This window comes from Cherax quadricarinatus, chromosome 39 (assembly GCF_038502225.1).
Source record: "Cherax quadricarinatus isolate ZL_2023a chromosome 39, ASM3850222v1, whole genome shotgun sequence".
In the NCBI taxonomy this organism is placed as follows: Eukaryota; Metazoa; Arthropoda; class Malacostraca; order Decapoda; family Parastacidae; genus Cherax; species Cherax quadricarinatus.
In genome coordinates this window covers 14386551-14402499 of record NC_091330.1, presented here as the reverse complement: position 1 = coordinate 14402499, position 15949 = coordinate 14386551, and the positions used below count along the sequence as shown (strand labels likewise).

The window sequence follows — 15949 nt, the reverse complement described above, 5'->3', positions numbered from 1 at the left end:
CATGTGCCACGTCTGGGCATCATTATTCTTCAAGACTAAGGTGAGGGACTGATTACGTCGTCTTTTGTATATAGTTCTACAATGTTCACATAATGTCCTCGAATTGTATTTATAAACCCACTGCATGTCGAAATGTCTACAAATGAAGATACCCAGATGTTGCAAGTATCTAATTTTTTATCTTATCTAGATTTATCTATCCGATATGCCTTGCACAGGAAGGCATATCGGATATACTGTACTTTATAGAAATAACGTTTGTCATTGCTTTTATTTCTTCATGAATACATGCACATTTCTACTTTAAATTTAAATTTTTACAGTATTAAATGAAACAGTTTATTGGACCACCAAAACAAATGCTTCAAATCCCCGCCCCACTTTTCTTTTGCTCTACCCAAGCCCTACCCCACTCTACCCATTACGAACTCCACTCTGCCCATGCCCAGCCCCACTCTACCTGCACCACTTTACTTACTTTATTATGTCCATGGCGAGGTCTTCCCCCAGCGCCCTCACCTCCAGGAACTGGTTCTCGTCGTCAATCATCCTTCTGAGCAGCGTGTAGTCTTTAGAGAGTTCCGGGTCGTTCTCCTCAGACACACAAGACACCACGATCTGCAGCCAGGAAAGAGAGGAAGGGATCACTCACCACATCGGATAGCAATCAACACCAGGTATTTTTTTGGAATGTGTGATTCTATAAAGTATTATAAATATTAGTCAAAGACTTGTCAATATACGCTTGGTCTCTTTGCGGGTTGTGGGTTATTAGAGATGTGAAAGTTGTAACTCTGGTGTCTTTAACTTTGAAAGTACAGATCACTAGCTATGTTTGGCATCTATGGCTTTTTCTGGTTTTAGATGAGCTTGTGATTCAAGATGGAGAGTCTGCGATTTTGATGTGTAGCTGTTTTAAATGTGTAAAAGGTTAGATGACTACGTTGGTGTGTACCAGCCGACAGAGAGACACACCTTGACGTTGGGAGGGAGCCTGGTGGGGATCCAAGACATGCGGTTGGCATCAGTGGCCCCTGTCACTTGGTCTACACTGTCCAGGAAGATGAGCAGCGGCTGAGGCAAAGAATGAACGATTGATGAACAAATAAACTTGCGCAGAAAAATCCTATTACAATTATGGAATACTGTCGCAACTCCTACGATTTTCACACTGCTCTCTCTCTCTCTCTCTCTCTCTGTCTCTGTCTCTGTCTGTCTCTCTCTCTCTCTCTCTCTCTCTCTCTCTCTCTCTCTCTCTCTCTCTCTCTCTCTCTCTCTCTCTCTCTCTCTCTCTCTCTCTCTCTCTCTCTCTCTCTCTCTCTCACCATCTGAGGGGTAGCGCAGTTCAGCAGTTCCTTCAAGTGGGCTGTGAGGGGTACTAGGTCGTCAGGAATGTCCTCAAACGGCAGCATGTAGTTGTAGGAGATCTGAAGTGTAGAGAATCACCGGGTCTTAATCTACTGAGGAAGAGTGAGACTACGGGAAGGAGGAGAAAGAGAGAGGATTCAATAATTACCTTATAATTTATGTCATAATTGTATAATTATAAGATTAAAGCATCAGTTGACACGGCACGGCAACTGTACCAGCTTAAACGATTAAATACAAACTTAGAAGATAAGATCAAAACTTAGATCATTATACACTAACCTCGAGAGAGATACTAACTTAGAGAATTAAATACGAACTTACATTAGATATAATTGTGGCGTAATTTCAAAGAATTATTTTTTACTCAGTCATTTATACGCAATAATTTTGTTAGCACAATAAACACTGTTGTAGTGGTATTATATATATATATATATATATATATATATATATATATATATATATATATATATATATATATATATATATATATATATATATATATATATATATATATATGTGTGTGTGTGTGTGTGTGTGTATTATATATATATATATATATATATATATATATATATATATATATATATATATATATATATATATATATATATATATATATATATATTATTTTTTTTTATTCTCACACTGGCCGATTCCCACCAAGGCAGGGTGGCCCGAAAAAGAAAAACTTTCACCATCATTCACTCCATCACTGTCTTGCCAGAAGGGTGCTTTACACTACAGTTTTTAAACTGCAACATTAACACCCCTCCTTCAGAGTGCAGGCACTGTACTTCCCATCTCCAGGACTCAAGTCCGGCCTGCCGGTTTCCCTGAACCCCTTCATAAATGTTACTTTGCTCACACTCCAACAGCACGTCAAGTATTAAAAACCATTTGTCTCCATTCACTCCTATCAAACACGCTCACGCATGCCTGCTGGAAGTCCAAGCCCCTCGCACACAAAACCTCCTTTACCCCCTCCCTCCAACCTTTCCTAGGCCGACCCCTACCCCTACCCAGAATTTATTGCGAGTTAGATTGGTTAGTGATATTATGATAGAGACGAGGCTCTGGGCTAACCACAGTCACATGGCTCCAAAATAACCGCAGCCAATTAATGAATTAGCAGTTAGTCAATAAACCAGTCAAGCAGCCGATCAATCAGTGAATCAACCAGGTAGTAGACCAGTCAGTGAATCAGTCAGGTAGTAGACCAGTCAGTGAATCAACCAGGTAGTGGTAAACCAGTCAGTGAATCAACCAGGTATTAGGCCAGTCAGTGATCTATTTGGTCAATCTTCAGTTGACCTTCATCCATTATATTAGACGATACAGTTACCATTGACCGTGACCCACAAATTCTAACTAAATGAACGTAACTACCAATGACAATAACCAGGAATACAAATTAACTAGAGGCCATGCCCAGTGACACTTTTTCATCAACGCGAACTGGAAACTGGAACCGTTCAAAGAGAAACGTGACACGACAAAGTTCTAGGTACAGAGAAATGTTGCCACAATATAAGACTGCTCTACGCCTGTGTCTTCTTCAGTAAGCTGAAACTGTTCCCACGGAGAGAGACACAGAAATGTTACAGCACTACAGCCAAAGACATTTGCCACTAACGCTTACTAGAGAATCTAGACGAGCTAGAAAACTGTATGAGAATTCAAACGTAAGGTTATGTGATATTGATCTGAGGGGGAGAGAAGGGGAAATTGGCTGACATCTTTTTTTGTAGACAATAGCACAGATGCAGCTCATGGTTAGACGACATGACGTGGGCGTCCCATAAAGTTTATATAATACCTCGGCACCAGTGTTGCTGACAGCGTCTCCTGAGTCTCCCTCACCTCACATTACCAAGTGTTGTCTCCTGAGTCTCCCTCACCTCACATTACCAAGTGTTGTCTTCTCAGTCTCCCTCACCTCACATTACCAAGTGTTGTCTTCTCAGACTCCCTCACCTCACATTACCAAGTGTTGTCTTCTCAGTCTCCCTCACCTAACATTACCAAGTGTTGTCTCCTGAGTTTCCCTCACCTCACATTACCAAGTGTTGTCTTCTCAGTCTCTCTCACCTCACATTACCAAGTGTTGTCTTCTCAGTCTCTCTCACCTCACATTACCAAGTGTTGTCTCCTGAGTCTCCCTCACCTCACATTACCAAGTGTTGTCTTCTCAGTCTCCCTCACCTCACATTGCCAAGTGTTGTCTTCTCAGTCTCCCTCACCTCACATTACCAAGTGTTGTCTTCTCAGTCTCCCTCACATTACCAAGTGTTGTCTTCTCAGTCTCCCTCACATTACCAAGTGTTGTCTTCTCAGTCTCCCTCACCTCACATTACCAAGTGTTGTCTTCTCAGTCTCCCTCACATTACAAGTGTTGTCTTCTCAGTCTCCCTCACATTACCAAGTGTTGTCTTCTCAGTCTCCCTCACCTAACATTACCAAGTGTTGTCTCCTGAGTCTCCCTTACCTCACATTACCAAGTGTTGTCTTCTCAGTCTCCCTCACCTCACATTACCAAGTGTTGTCTTCTCAGTCTCCCTCACCTAACATTACCAAGTGTTGTCTTCTCAGTCTCCCTCACCTCACATTACCAAGTGTTGTCTTCTCAGTCTCCCTCACCTCACATTACCAAGTGTTGTCTTCTCAGTCTCCCTCACCTCACATTGCCAAGTGTTGTCTTCTCAGTCTCCCTCACCTCACATTACCAAGTGTTGTCTTCTCAGTCTCCCTCACATTACCAAGTGTTGTCTTCTCAGTCTCCCTCACATTACCAAGTGTTGTCTTCTCAGTCTCCCTCACCTCACATTACCAAGTGTTGTCTTCTCAGTCTCCCTCACATTACAAGTGTTGTCTTCTCAGTCTCCCTCACATTACCAAGTGTTGTCTTCTCAGTCTCCCTCACCTAACATTACCAAGTGTTGTCTCCTGAGTCTCCCTTACCTCACATTACCAAGTGTTGTCTCCTGAGTCTCCCTCACCTCACACTACCAAGTGTTGTCTTCTCAGTCTCCCTCACCTCACACTACCAAGTGTTGTCTTCTCAGTCTGCCTCACCTCACATTACCAAGTGTTGTCTCCTGAGTCTCCCTCACCTCACACTACCAAGTGTTGTCTTCTCAATCTCCCTCACCTCACATTACCAAGTGTTGTCTTCTCAGTCTCCCTCACCTCACATTACCAAGTGTTGTCTTCTCAGTCTCCCTCACCTCACATTACCAAGTGTTGTCTTCTCAGTCTCCCTCACCTCACACTACCAAGTGTTGTCTTCTCAGTCTCCCTCACCTCACATTACCAAGTGTTGTCTTCTCAGTCTCCCTCACCTCACACTACCAAGTGTTGTCTTCTCAGTCTCCCTCACCTCACATTACCAAGTGTTGTCTTCTCAGTCTCCCTCACCTCACACTACCAAGTGTTGTCTTCTCAGTCTCCCTCACCTCACATTACCAAGTGTTGTCTTCTCAGTCTCCCTCACCTCACATTACCAAGTGTTGCCTTCTCAGTCTCCCTCACCTCACATTACCAAGTGTTGTCTTCTCTGTCTCCCTCACCTCACACTACCAAGTGTTGTCTTCTCAGTCTCCCTCACCTCACACTACCAAGTGTTGTCTTCTCAGTCTCCCTCACCTCACATTACCAAGTGTTGTCTTCTCAGTCTCCCTCACCTCACATTACCAAGTGTTTACCATAATTATACTGTGATTATTATGCTTTTTTTTATTTCTGCTGTAATTACCTGGTTGGTCTTCATTTACCTGGCCAACTCACAGGCACACCTCACGCACTCGCAAACACAATTCACGCACTCGCAAACACAATTCACGCACTCGCAAACACAATTCACGTACTTGCATGCACACTTCACGTACTTGCATACACACCCCACACACTTGCATACATGTAGTGGGGGTTCGTAGGAGATATGATGATTGGAGTAAAACACACTTGTTGGATGGTAACACTATATTGCAGAGTGTGAAGGGAGAGAGCCCAAACTGCCTGTCCTATCGCCTGCTTGGATTAAGGAGAACTGAGACCGATGTAGCGCGTCCCACGCACTCACGGACAACCAACGTCCTAGGAGTACTTCTAGACCAAAACATGCGAATACACTTACACATCAACCAGAAGCAAGCCGTTGCATCCAAGGCCCTATCGGGGCTATTCAAGCTAAGGCAAGCCTCCATACAAACGAAACTACACCTGTACAAAACCCTCATTCGTCCACTAATAACTTACTGCCCACTAGCCCTCTCCCTAGCAGCTGTGACAAACCAACGTAAATTACAACGCATCCAGAACAAAGCCTTACGCTGGGTGCTTAACACCTGCTGGGATGAATTCATTACAAGTGAGTCCATCCACGCCCGTGCAAACATCCCTGCACTAAACGTGTACTGGAAATTGTTTAGCGACAAACAAATAGACAGACTAGAGACCAGACATGACTACTGGACCTCATACTTAGATGACGAACTACGCAGACCAGCAAACACACACAACCTCTTCTACTCTCTACTAGCACCTGACCCAATTCCTATATACAAATAACCTTGCTAAAATCTTGAATCATTAACCTGTAACTCACAGGTATGGACCTTTAATATCGCCCTTGTACCTGCGATCACGCTTTATCGCCCCCTCCCCCCCTCCCCCCCTCCAGTCCCCAAGTTGCGCACGACCTCCTGAATCGCCATCAGCTCAGCTGCTGGGTTAAGCCCTGGTTCTTTCCCTCTTACAAAAACCCTTCCTCTAACCAACCTATTCTTCCTCTATCCACACTTCCCATCTCACCCCTTCTTGGGGTCTTACCTAGAATCATAGCATAGCGCACTCATGCTGGATCACGTGACGTCATACAAACTAGTCACTAGGCCTAGCAAAGGGATCGTGTATGTAAAACATATGGATGGTACTATGATACTCAGATAAGCTATACAACACATAGAGAGGATCAGCAACTATGCTGACATACACACCTCACGCACTCGCATACACACCTCACGCACTCGCACACACACCTCATGCACTCGCATACTCACCTCACGCACTAGTATACACACCTCACGCACTCGCATACGCACCTCACGCACTCGCATACACACCTCACGCACTCGCATACACACCTCAAGCATACGCAACTCACGTGCACACACACACACAAACAATGCACAAACACATACTCAAATTAAACTTAATTCGAGGAAGGGGATGTTAACTTCAATCCCTTAGATCAAGAGCTCTTCACCAGCATCATGGTACTTGTTCTTCTTCCCAGTCTGAGAGAAACCTGGTGACCTGGTAAGAAAGGAAGACCGACCTGGTGACAGATGGAGGTGAGGAGTGGAGTGAGAGCTGTGGACTCCGGCGATGTGCCGACGAACCGAATCACCAGGATGGGCTTGGCGTGGGAGAGCCACTCGACGCAGCTAGCAGCGCACTTAGCCAGAAGGGAGGTCTTGCCGCAGCCTCCAGCCCCATGCAGCAGCAGGGGACTCACCGATGGTCCCTTGATGTAGTCCTCTACCTTCTTCACCTCCTCCTCTCGCCCGTAGAACACCTAGAATCAAACCCTTACAAATAGCTTGCACTGAATGACCCATACGAATTTACTGCTTCTATATGAATATAACAACAGCAGCTGCATTTTAAATAATAATAATAATAATAATAATAATTGTTATTATTATTATTATTATTATTTCTACAAGTACATGATAGAACGTATACAGACCATAGCTGACATCAGTGACATACTCTATAGAAAGTCTCTGGTTATACAGAGTATTTCGGGCAATTTAGGTTAAACTTATCCCCCAGGATGCGACCCACATCAGTCACCTAACACCCAGGTACCTACTACTTGCTTCTAAGTCAACAGGATAGCAAGTGTAAGGAATCACGCCCAATGTTCCCATCCGTATAGGGCATCGAACCAGGGACAATCAGTGAGTGAGCCGAGTGCGCTACCAATCAAACGGGTGAATTTTCACCCTCATCTATAAACCGGGTCCAGACACATTTTACTCCCTTGTAAAGGTACATAGGATCGAACCTTCAGCGTTACACATACATTTTCTAAAGTTTAAGCGCTCACCAGGGAATATAATAATAATAATAATAATAATAATAATAATAATAATAATTATAATAATACAAGACAAGGTCTCAGAATTTGGCTTCTGTTATCAGGATCTGTAGTTGTTTATTGGTGAATATGAAGCAGTAACCCAGTGTGGGGGTCATTAATCATAAGGAGTTTGCAACTCGGCTCGATACTCCGTCCACTGATCGCGACACATTGACGCTACTTAATTTTACCATGAGCAGCCACAAACTTTGAGCTTTATGAAGAAATTACGTCCGTCTCTATAACAGGGAGCTTCTCTAAAACCAAGGAGCTTCTCTATAATCAGGGAACGTCTCTATAACCAGGGAACTTCTCTATAACCAGGGAACTTCTCTATAATCAGGGAACTTCTCTATAACCAGGGAGCTTCTCTATAATCAGGGAACTTCTCTATAACCAGGGAGCTTCTCTATAACCACGGAACTTCTCAATAACCAGGGAGCTTCTCTATAACCAGGGAGCTTCTCTATAACCAGGGAACTTCTCTATAACCAGGGAGCTTCTCTATAATCAGGGAACTTCTCTATAACCAGGGAGCTTCTCTATAACCAGGGAATTTCTCAATAACCAGGGAGCTTCTCTGTAACCAGGGAGCTTCTCTATAGCCAGGGAGCTTCTCTATAATCAGGGAACTTCTCTATAACCAGGGAGCTTCTCTATAATCAGGGAACTTCTCTATAACCAGGGAGCTTCTCTATAATCAGGGAACTTCTCTATAACCAGGGAGCTTCTCTGTAACCAGGGAGCTTCTTTATAACCAGGGAGCTTCTCTATAATCAGGGAACTTCTCTATAACCAGGGAGCTTCTCTATAACCAGGGAGCTTCTCTATAACCAGGGAACTTCTCAATAACCAGGGAGCTTCTCTGTAACCAGGGAGCTTCTCTATAACCAGGGAGCTTCTCTATAATCAGGGAACTTCTCTATAACCAGGGAGCTTCTCTATAATCAGGGAACTTCTCTATAACCAGGGAGCTTCTCTATAATCAGGGAACTTCTCTATAACCAGGGAGCTTCTCTGTAACCAGGGAGCTTCTCTATAACCAGGGAGCTTCTCTATAATCAGGGAACTTCTCTATAACCAGGGAGCTTCTCTATAATCAGGGAACTTCTCTATAACCAGGGAGCTTCTCTATAACCAGGGAACTTCTCAATAATCAGGGAGCTTCTCTATAATCAGGGAGCTTCTCTATAACCAGGGAGCTTCTCTATAACCAGGGAGCTTCTCTATAACCAGGGAGCTTCTCTATAATCAGGGAGCTTCTCTATAACCAGGGAGCTTCTCTATAACCAGGGAGCTTCTCTATAACCAGGGAGCTTCCCTATAACCAGGGAGCTTCTCTATAACCAGGGAACTTCTCAATAATCAGGGAGCTTCTCTATAATCAGGGAGCTTCTCTATAACCAGGGAGCTTCTCTATAACCAGGGAGCTTCTCTATAATCAGGGAGCTTCTCTATGACCAGGGAGCTTTTCTATAACCAGGGAGCTTCTCTATAACCAGGGAGCTTCTCTATAACCAGGGAGCTTCTCTATAACCAGGGAGCTTCTCTATAATCAGGGAGCTTCTCTATAACCAGGGAGCTTCTCTATAACCAGGGAGCTTCTCTATAACCAGGGAGCTTCTCTATAACCAGGGAGCTTCTCTATAACCAGGGAACTTCTCTATAACCAGGGAGCTTCTCTATAACCAGGGAGCTTCTCTATAACCAGGGAGCTTCTCTATAATCAGGGAACTTCTCTATAACCAGGGAGCTTCTCTATAACCAGGGAGCTTCTCTATAACCAGGGAGCTTCTCTATAACCAGGGAGCTTCTCTATAACCAGGGAACTTCTCTATAACCAGGGAGCTTCTCTATAACCAGGGAGCTTCTCTATAACCAGGGAGCTTCTCTATAATCAGGGAACTTCTCTATAACCAGGGAGCTTCTCTATAACAAGGGAACTTCTCAATAACCAGGGAGCTTCTCTATAATCAGGGAGCTTCTCTATAACCAGGGAGCTTCTCTATAACCAGGGAGCTTCTCTATAACCAGGGAGCTTCTCTATAACCAGGGAGCTTCTCTATAACCAGGGAGCTTCTCTATAATCAGGGAGCTTCTCTATAACCAGGGAGCTTCTCTATAACCAGAGAGGAACTTCTGGGTTTATACTGTGCAGAGAGAGTAACAAAGTAATGTAATATAATTTCCCTAAAAGCAGGTTATATGCAACTGTAAAAATGTTACGCAGGTAATCTCTCATATAACAGCAGCGGGAAGCGTGACCAAGACCAGCTGGAGGAGCTTGACGAGCTTGCTGCAAGCATAATTCAAGCATACTGCAAGCTTACTGCAAGATTTTCGCCAACTTTTCAGCTTTAAGGAAGAACCGGTGGCAGCGAGAGGTAATAGCAAGAACAATGAGGGAGAAAGGGAGGTAACAGCATGGACGAGGATGGAGGGAGGGAGGTAACAGCAGGAACGAGGAAGGAGGGAGGGAGGTAACAGCAAGAACAAGGATGGAGGGAGGTACCAGCAAGAACAAGGAGGGAAGGAGGTAACAGCAAGAACAAGGAGGGAGGGAGGTAACAGCAGGAACGAGGAGGGAGGGAGATAACAGCAAGAACGAGGAGAGAGGGAGGGAGGTAACACCAAGAACGAGGAGGGAGGGAGGTAACAGCAAGAACAAGGATGGAGGGAGGGAGGTAACAGCAAGAACGAGGAGGGAGGGAGGGAGATAACAGCAAGAACAAGGAGGGAGGGAGGTACCAGCAAGAACAAGGAGTGAACATTAAAATGGTATAAAATACCGACAGATTGTTAGGTAAGACACATATGCAACAGTTAGGTATCTTTATTTCGAAACGTTTCTGTACTCGACTGTAGAAGCCTACTGTGTAGGCGAAACGTTTCGAAATAAAGATACCTAACTGTTGCATATGTGTCTTACCTAACAACAAGAACAAGGAGGGAAGGAGGTAACAGCAAGAACAAGGAGGGAGGGAGGTAACAGCAGGAACGAGGAGGGAGGGAGATAACAGCAAGAACGAGGAGAGAGGGAGGGAGGTAACACCAAGAACGAGGAGGGAGGGAGATAACGGCAAGAATAAGGAGGGAGGGAGACCGTGAAAAAAGTACTCACAGTTACGGAGTTCTTGCAAGCGTGCAGGTGCTGCAGAATTTCTGTGATGATCTGTCCCTGGGCTGAGGAGTCTTCCTTGCGCATGGCTCGGTCGATGAGTTTGGTCATGCCCTTGTAGAAGTGGGTGCAGAACTCCTGCAGGTACTCACCGTGGGTCTCCTTTGCCAGGCCCTCCCGACCGATCCACTCCACCGTGTACCTGAGCCGCAGGAAAAAAGGCAAACGCAAATAAAATGATGTAGGTTCATACTTGAATATCGTCTGGGAGTGGTAGCTGTGTCATGGTTGTGAGCTATGGAATGTACCAACCCCGTCTCATAAAAATTAAAGTCGTAAATTAGATTTATTCTAGCGAAGATTAAATAAGATTTTGTTCGGATTTTCAACCTCGGAGGGTTAGCCACCCAGAATAACCCAAGAAAGGCAGTGCTTCATCGAGGACTGTCTGTCTTATATAAATCCATTAGGGTCTTTAAATTTTGTCCCCAGGATGCGACCCACACCAGTCGACTAACACCCAAGTACCTACTTGCTTGCTAGGTGAACGGGGACAACAGGTGTAGGTAAACACGCCTGTTACCGGGTGATACTTGATAGACTTTTCCCCTTCCATCCCCACTTCATTCACGATAGATAACGTGCTTCATCCGTCTATCTTCACTCTCACCCACAAAAACAGAAAACAGACCCCATCCATCCATCTATCTTCCGGGCTCACCTGTGGTAATTAGTAGACTCTATCCTGGCTGGAAGCCTGACGTCCCTCAGGTCAGAGAGCAACTTCATGGCCTCACCATCAATCTGCCGATTGACAATGTCGATGAAGTTCGCCGCTCTCCTCAAGTTCTGTAAGTTGATGTTGTTGATGTAGCGGACGAGGGCAAGAGTGTGGTTCTTGGTGTTCTTTACGCTCAGGATCCCGTTGATCACCTCCCTCTCAGTTACTGAAAAGGCAGGTTCCTATTTATTATTATTATCATTATTTTTAATTATTATTAGTAGTAGTAGTAGCAGTAGCATGGTTGCTGCTGTTGTTGCTATGAGTAATAGTAGTAGTAGTAGTAGTAATAGTAGTAGTAGTTGAAGTAGTAGCAGTAGCAGTAGTAGTAGTAGTAGCATTAATAGTAGTAGTAATGGTAGTAGAAATAGTAGTAGTAGTAGTAGTAGTATTAATAGTAGTAGTAATAGTAGTAGTAGTAGTAATAATAGTAGTAGCAATAGTAGTAGTAATAGCAGTAGTAGTAATAGTGGTAGTAGTAATAGTAGTAGAAATAATAGTAGTAGTAATAATAGTACTAGCAATAATAGTAGTAGTAATAGTAGTAGTAATAGTAGTAGTAGTAGTAGTAGTAGTAGTAATAGTGGTAGTAGTAATAGTAGTAGTAGTAACTGTAGTAGTAGCAGTAATAGTAGCGACGTTAATATCAGTATTTTCACTACTTGTATTACTGTGATTATTACAATTATCACAATATTGAGAAGAAAGCGCTAAACTGGTACGGGTTCTTCAGTGCACCGCAGTTTCACGGTTCATTTATCTTAATAACAAAATTACCTTTATTAACTCTCCGACATTATCACTGCGCCATGTTGCATGTTGGCTGCAGCTGACATGTTGCACTCATGTTGTCTGCAGCTGACATGTTGCACTCATGTTGTCTGCAGCTGACATGTGGACATGTTGCACTCATGTTGTCTGCAGCTGACATGTGGACATGTTGCACTCATGTTGAGTTCAGGTAATTTTGCTATGCTATAAACCCACGTGGGCAATGTTACTCACCTACAAGAGAGAGAGAGAGAGAGAGAGAGAGAGAGAGAGAGAGAGAGAGAGAGAGAGAGAGAGAGAGAGAGAGAGAGAGAGAGAGAGAGAGAGAGAGAGAGAGAGAGAGAGAGAGAGAGAGAGAGAGAGAGAGAGAAAGCCTTGAGGTAATAATCTCAAGACAAATGACAGAGTTTTTTGACCACCACTCACTACTTTGTGATCGTCAATATGGCTTCAGGAAAGGTTACTCTGCTGCTGACCTGTTGTTAAACCTCTCCACTAAGGGTAGTTCTCAATGGAATAGAATCAGCAAGACATCCTATAGGAGCAAGTGTTCCACAAGGAAGTGTGCTGAGACGATTGTTATGGAATGTCTACTTCAATGACCTTCATCTTATCCCAGAATTCCATGCATGTGCAGACGACTGTACACTGACATTCACTTATCCAAGAGAAGAAATGCCAGCTGCTCTGAGTTACATCAATCACCAGCTAAGAGCTATATCAGCTTGGGGAAATAGATGGCAAGTAACATTTGCACCTGAGAAAACACAAATGATGATGGTCTCTAGGTACCATGATGGTAATGTCGGTGCACGAGTAAGTATGAATGGGAGGGTGTTGGTACCTGGGGGAAGAAGTTGATATCCTTGGGGTGAAATTTGACTCCAAACTGACCATGAACAACCACGTTGTAAATCTTGCAAACAAGGCAGCCAGGAAGCTTGCAGCACTTCGCCGTGTCTCGCATCTGCTTAAGAGTAGGGGTTGCAAGATTCTGTATGAGGCACAAGTACGCTCACACCTTCAGTATGCTCCACTTTCTTGGTTTTCCTGCCCCTCCCCCCTCATCTGGGACTGCTTGACAGAGTAGAGAACAGAGCAAGACGTCTCATCTCTCGCCTGGACCCATCCTGGATAGATCTGTCATTTCAGCAGAGCCTTCAACATAGGAGGGATGTGGGTGGCCTTACTGTTATGTACAAGGCCAATAATGTATAAGTCCCACACTTGGATCCACTTTGAGGACAGCGTGAAACAAGCTTTTATGCCACAAGACGGGCAGAAAGCAGCAACTTCACTCTGGTTGTACCCTTCTCCAGAACATCACTCCATCTGAGATCATATATACCCAGGATGACTCGAGTATGGAACACATTCGTACAGCATAATGATGTCAACGAGATAAAGTCAGTTGATCAAATGAAAATGCTGGCCCACAGATGGCTCCAACTTCATCCTGTTCCCTACTTGTATGCCTTATAACAATAAAAATGTTTTCAAATGAGTTGATGTAGGTAACAGCTCTTAGCTTGTCAATAAAGTTAGGAATCCTTGACTTGTATAGAGCTTGTCATTAAAGCTAGAGAACTTTAACCTAACCTTGTCAAATCCTGTGAAAAAAAGGAGAGAGAGAGAGAGAGAGAGATCAAAACACGCGTGATAAACAATAGGTTAGTGACAGACGTGAGACGCACAATGCGCCACACATGGCGCAGGTGACACAGTGTCCACCACGCGGTGCGCTCTGCGCTAGTCGAATATTGTATTTATTCCTCGCGCTAAACCAGTGTGGGTCGTTCACCGCGTGCTGATCCACTCACAGCATGAGACTAAATATCCTTCGCAGTAATGGCAAATTCGCATATAAAGACCCCACATATACAGTATATATATATATATATATATATATATATATATATATATATATATATATATATATATATATATATATATATATATATATATGTTTGTACCATATTATGTAATAAAATATTCCTATTAGTAAAAAAAAAAAAAAAAAAAAAAAAAAAAAAAAAAAAAAAAAAAAAAAATATATAAAGATGGGGTGGTAGGGGAAGTGGAATATTCAAACGGCTTCAGGAAGAAATCCAAATATTTTTCCTTGAAGCCTTTTTATCCACTTCTCCGAGGCTATGGGTCCCACAATTTACACCAGAGGTGGACCTCCATATATATATATATGTATATATATATATATATATATATATATATATATATATATATATATATATATATATATATATATATATATATATATATATATATATATATATGATTAGTGGTTCACTCGCTCACTCGATTGTTTTCTCTGAGAGAGAGAAAAAAAGAGGAAACGAAATGTATTTTGTTGGGAGTCAATGCAGCAGTGTCAGTCCATAAGGGTGGCACTCCGTGATACTAACAGGTGATCTGCTGCTTTAGAGGAAGACGTGTGAGCAACTGCAGTAGTGGGAGTGTGGAGAGAGAGAGAGAGGGAGAGAGAGAGAGAGAGAGAGAGAGAGAGAGAGGGAGGGAGGAGTAGGAAGAACGAGAGAAGGTAGAAGGAAAGATAGAGGAAAGGAAGCAGAAAGAGAGAGAGAGAAAGAAAGGTTAGACGAGAATAAATAGAAGGAGGGAGATTGAAACAAAATGGAAGGTAGTAGAGAAGAGAATGAGGGAGATAGAGTGGAGAGAGAGAGAGAGAGAGAGAGAGAGAGAGAGAGAGAGTAGTAGAGAAGAGAATGAGTGAGATAGAGAGAGAGAGAGAGAGAGAGAGAGACGGGGTTGAATGGACAGAGAGAGAGAGAGGGAGGGTTGAGTGGGGAGAGAGAGAGAGAGAGGGAGGGTTGAGTGGGGAGAGAGAGAGAGAGAGGGAGGGTTGAGTGGGGAGAGAGAGAGAGAGAGAGGGAGGGTTGAGTGGGGAGAAAGAGAGAGAGAGGGAGGGTTGAGTGGGGAGAAAGAGAGAGAGAGGGAGGGTTGAGTGGGGAGAGAGGGAACTCATCCTGTACAATGAACTACATAAACAAAATTGTTTCTAACCACACTTTTCCAGCGGAATCTTCTGTATATCTTATATTTTTCTTATTTACACACTCTAGATACACAAATAACCGGTACACAGGAGATCGAAACTTGTGACGATGTTTCGGACCGACACGTCGTCACAAGTTTGTCTCCTTCGTGCGGATTGTTTGTATATTGTTCCGCTCACGGTATTGTGCCTTTTTTTCATTCATAATCAAGATTATTCGCCCACTGGATTTTAATTTGTCATTTCGTCAAATTAACACACACATAGACCTAATTCTAATATTATTTTGATCAAAGACCATCCACGTACGCATCCACGCACCTGCCAATCCACACACTAAACTATCCACACACCCACTTAGCCACCCACCTTCCCAAACCCACCCGTCCCCTTCAGAGAGCAAAACACAGTACCTGACATGAAGTAGTTATGCATAGCTTCCTTGTCCATCTTGTGAGTGTTGTAGCAGGCCTGTGCTGCCTTCCTCAGTAGCTTCTGCATCTTGGCCAGCGTGTCCCACCATGTAGCCTGGTCCTGAGCCTGCAGCTTGGGCACTCTCTGTACCCACCCACGGAGACAGGCCATAGGACACGGTGAAGGAGAGTAACGGAGTAGCAGGGAGAGTAGTGAGGGAGGGAGGGACAAGGAGACGACAGGGTGATGCAGGGAGAGTAATGAGGGAGGGAGGGAGGGACAAGGAGACGACAGGGTGATGCAGGGAGGGAGGGA

The 15949-nt window shown here is 43.8% G+C and overlaps 1 protein-coding gene across 1 annotated transcript in view; it reads right to left on the bottom strand.

Annotated features, from left to right (window-relative positions):
- LOC128696420 (NACHT and WD repeat domain-containing protein 2) overlaps positions 1 to 15949 on the bottom strand; it is a 68346-nt gene that overhangs the window by 39581 nt on the left and 12816 nt on the right. Inside the window, exons 6-12 of the mRNA XM_070092430.1 lie at positions 15634 to 15778; positions 11359 to 11584; positions 10641 to 10839; positions 6710 to 6949; positions 1326 to 1427; positions 976 to 1074; positions 479 to 618 (exon numbers count right to left, since the gene is read on the bottom strand). Of these exons, the coding sequence (XP_069948531.1) occupies positions 479 to 618; positions 976 to 1074; positions 1326 to 1427; positions 6710 to 6949; positions 10641 to 10839; positions 11359 to 11584; positions 15634 to 15778 (1151 nt within the window). The remainder of the gene's footprint in view (positions 1 to 478; positions 619 to 975; positions 1075 to 1325; positions 1428 to 6709; positions 6950 to 10640; positions 10840 to 11358; positions 11585 to 15633; positions 15779 to 15949) is intronic.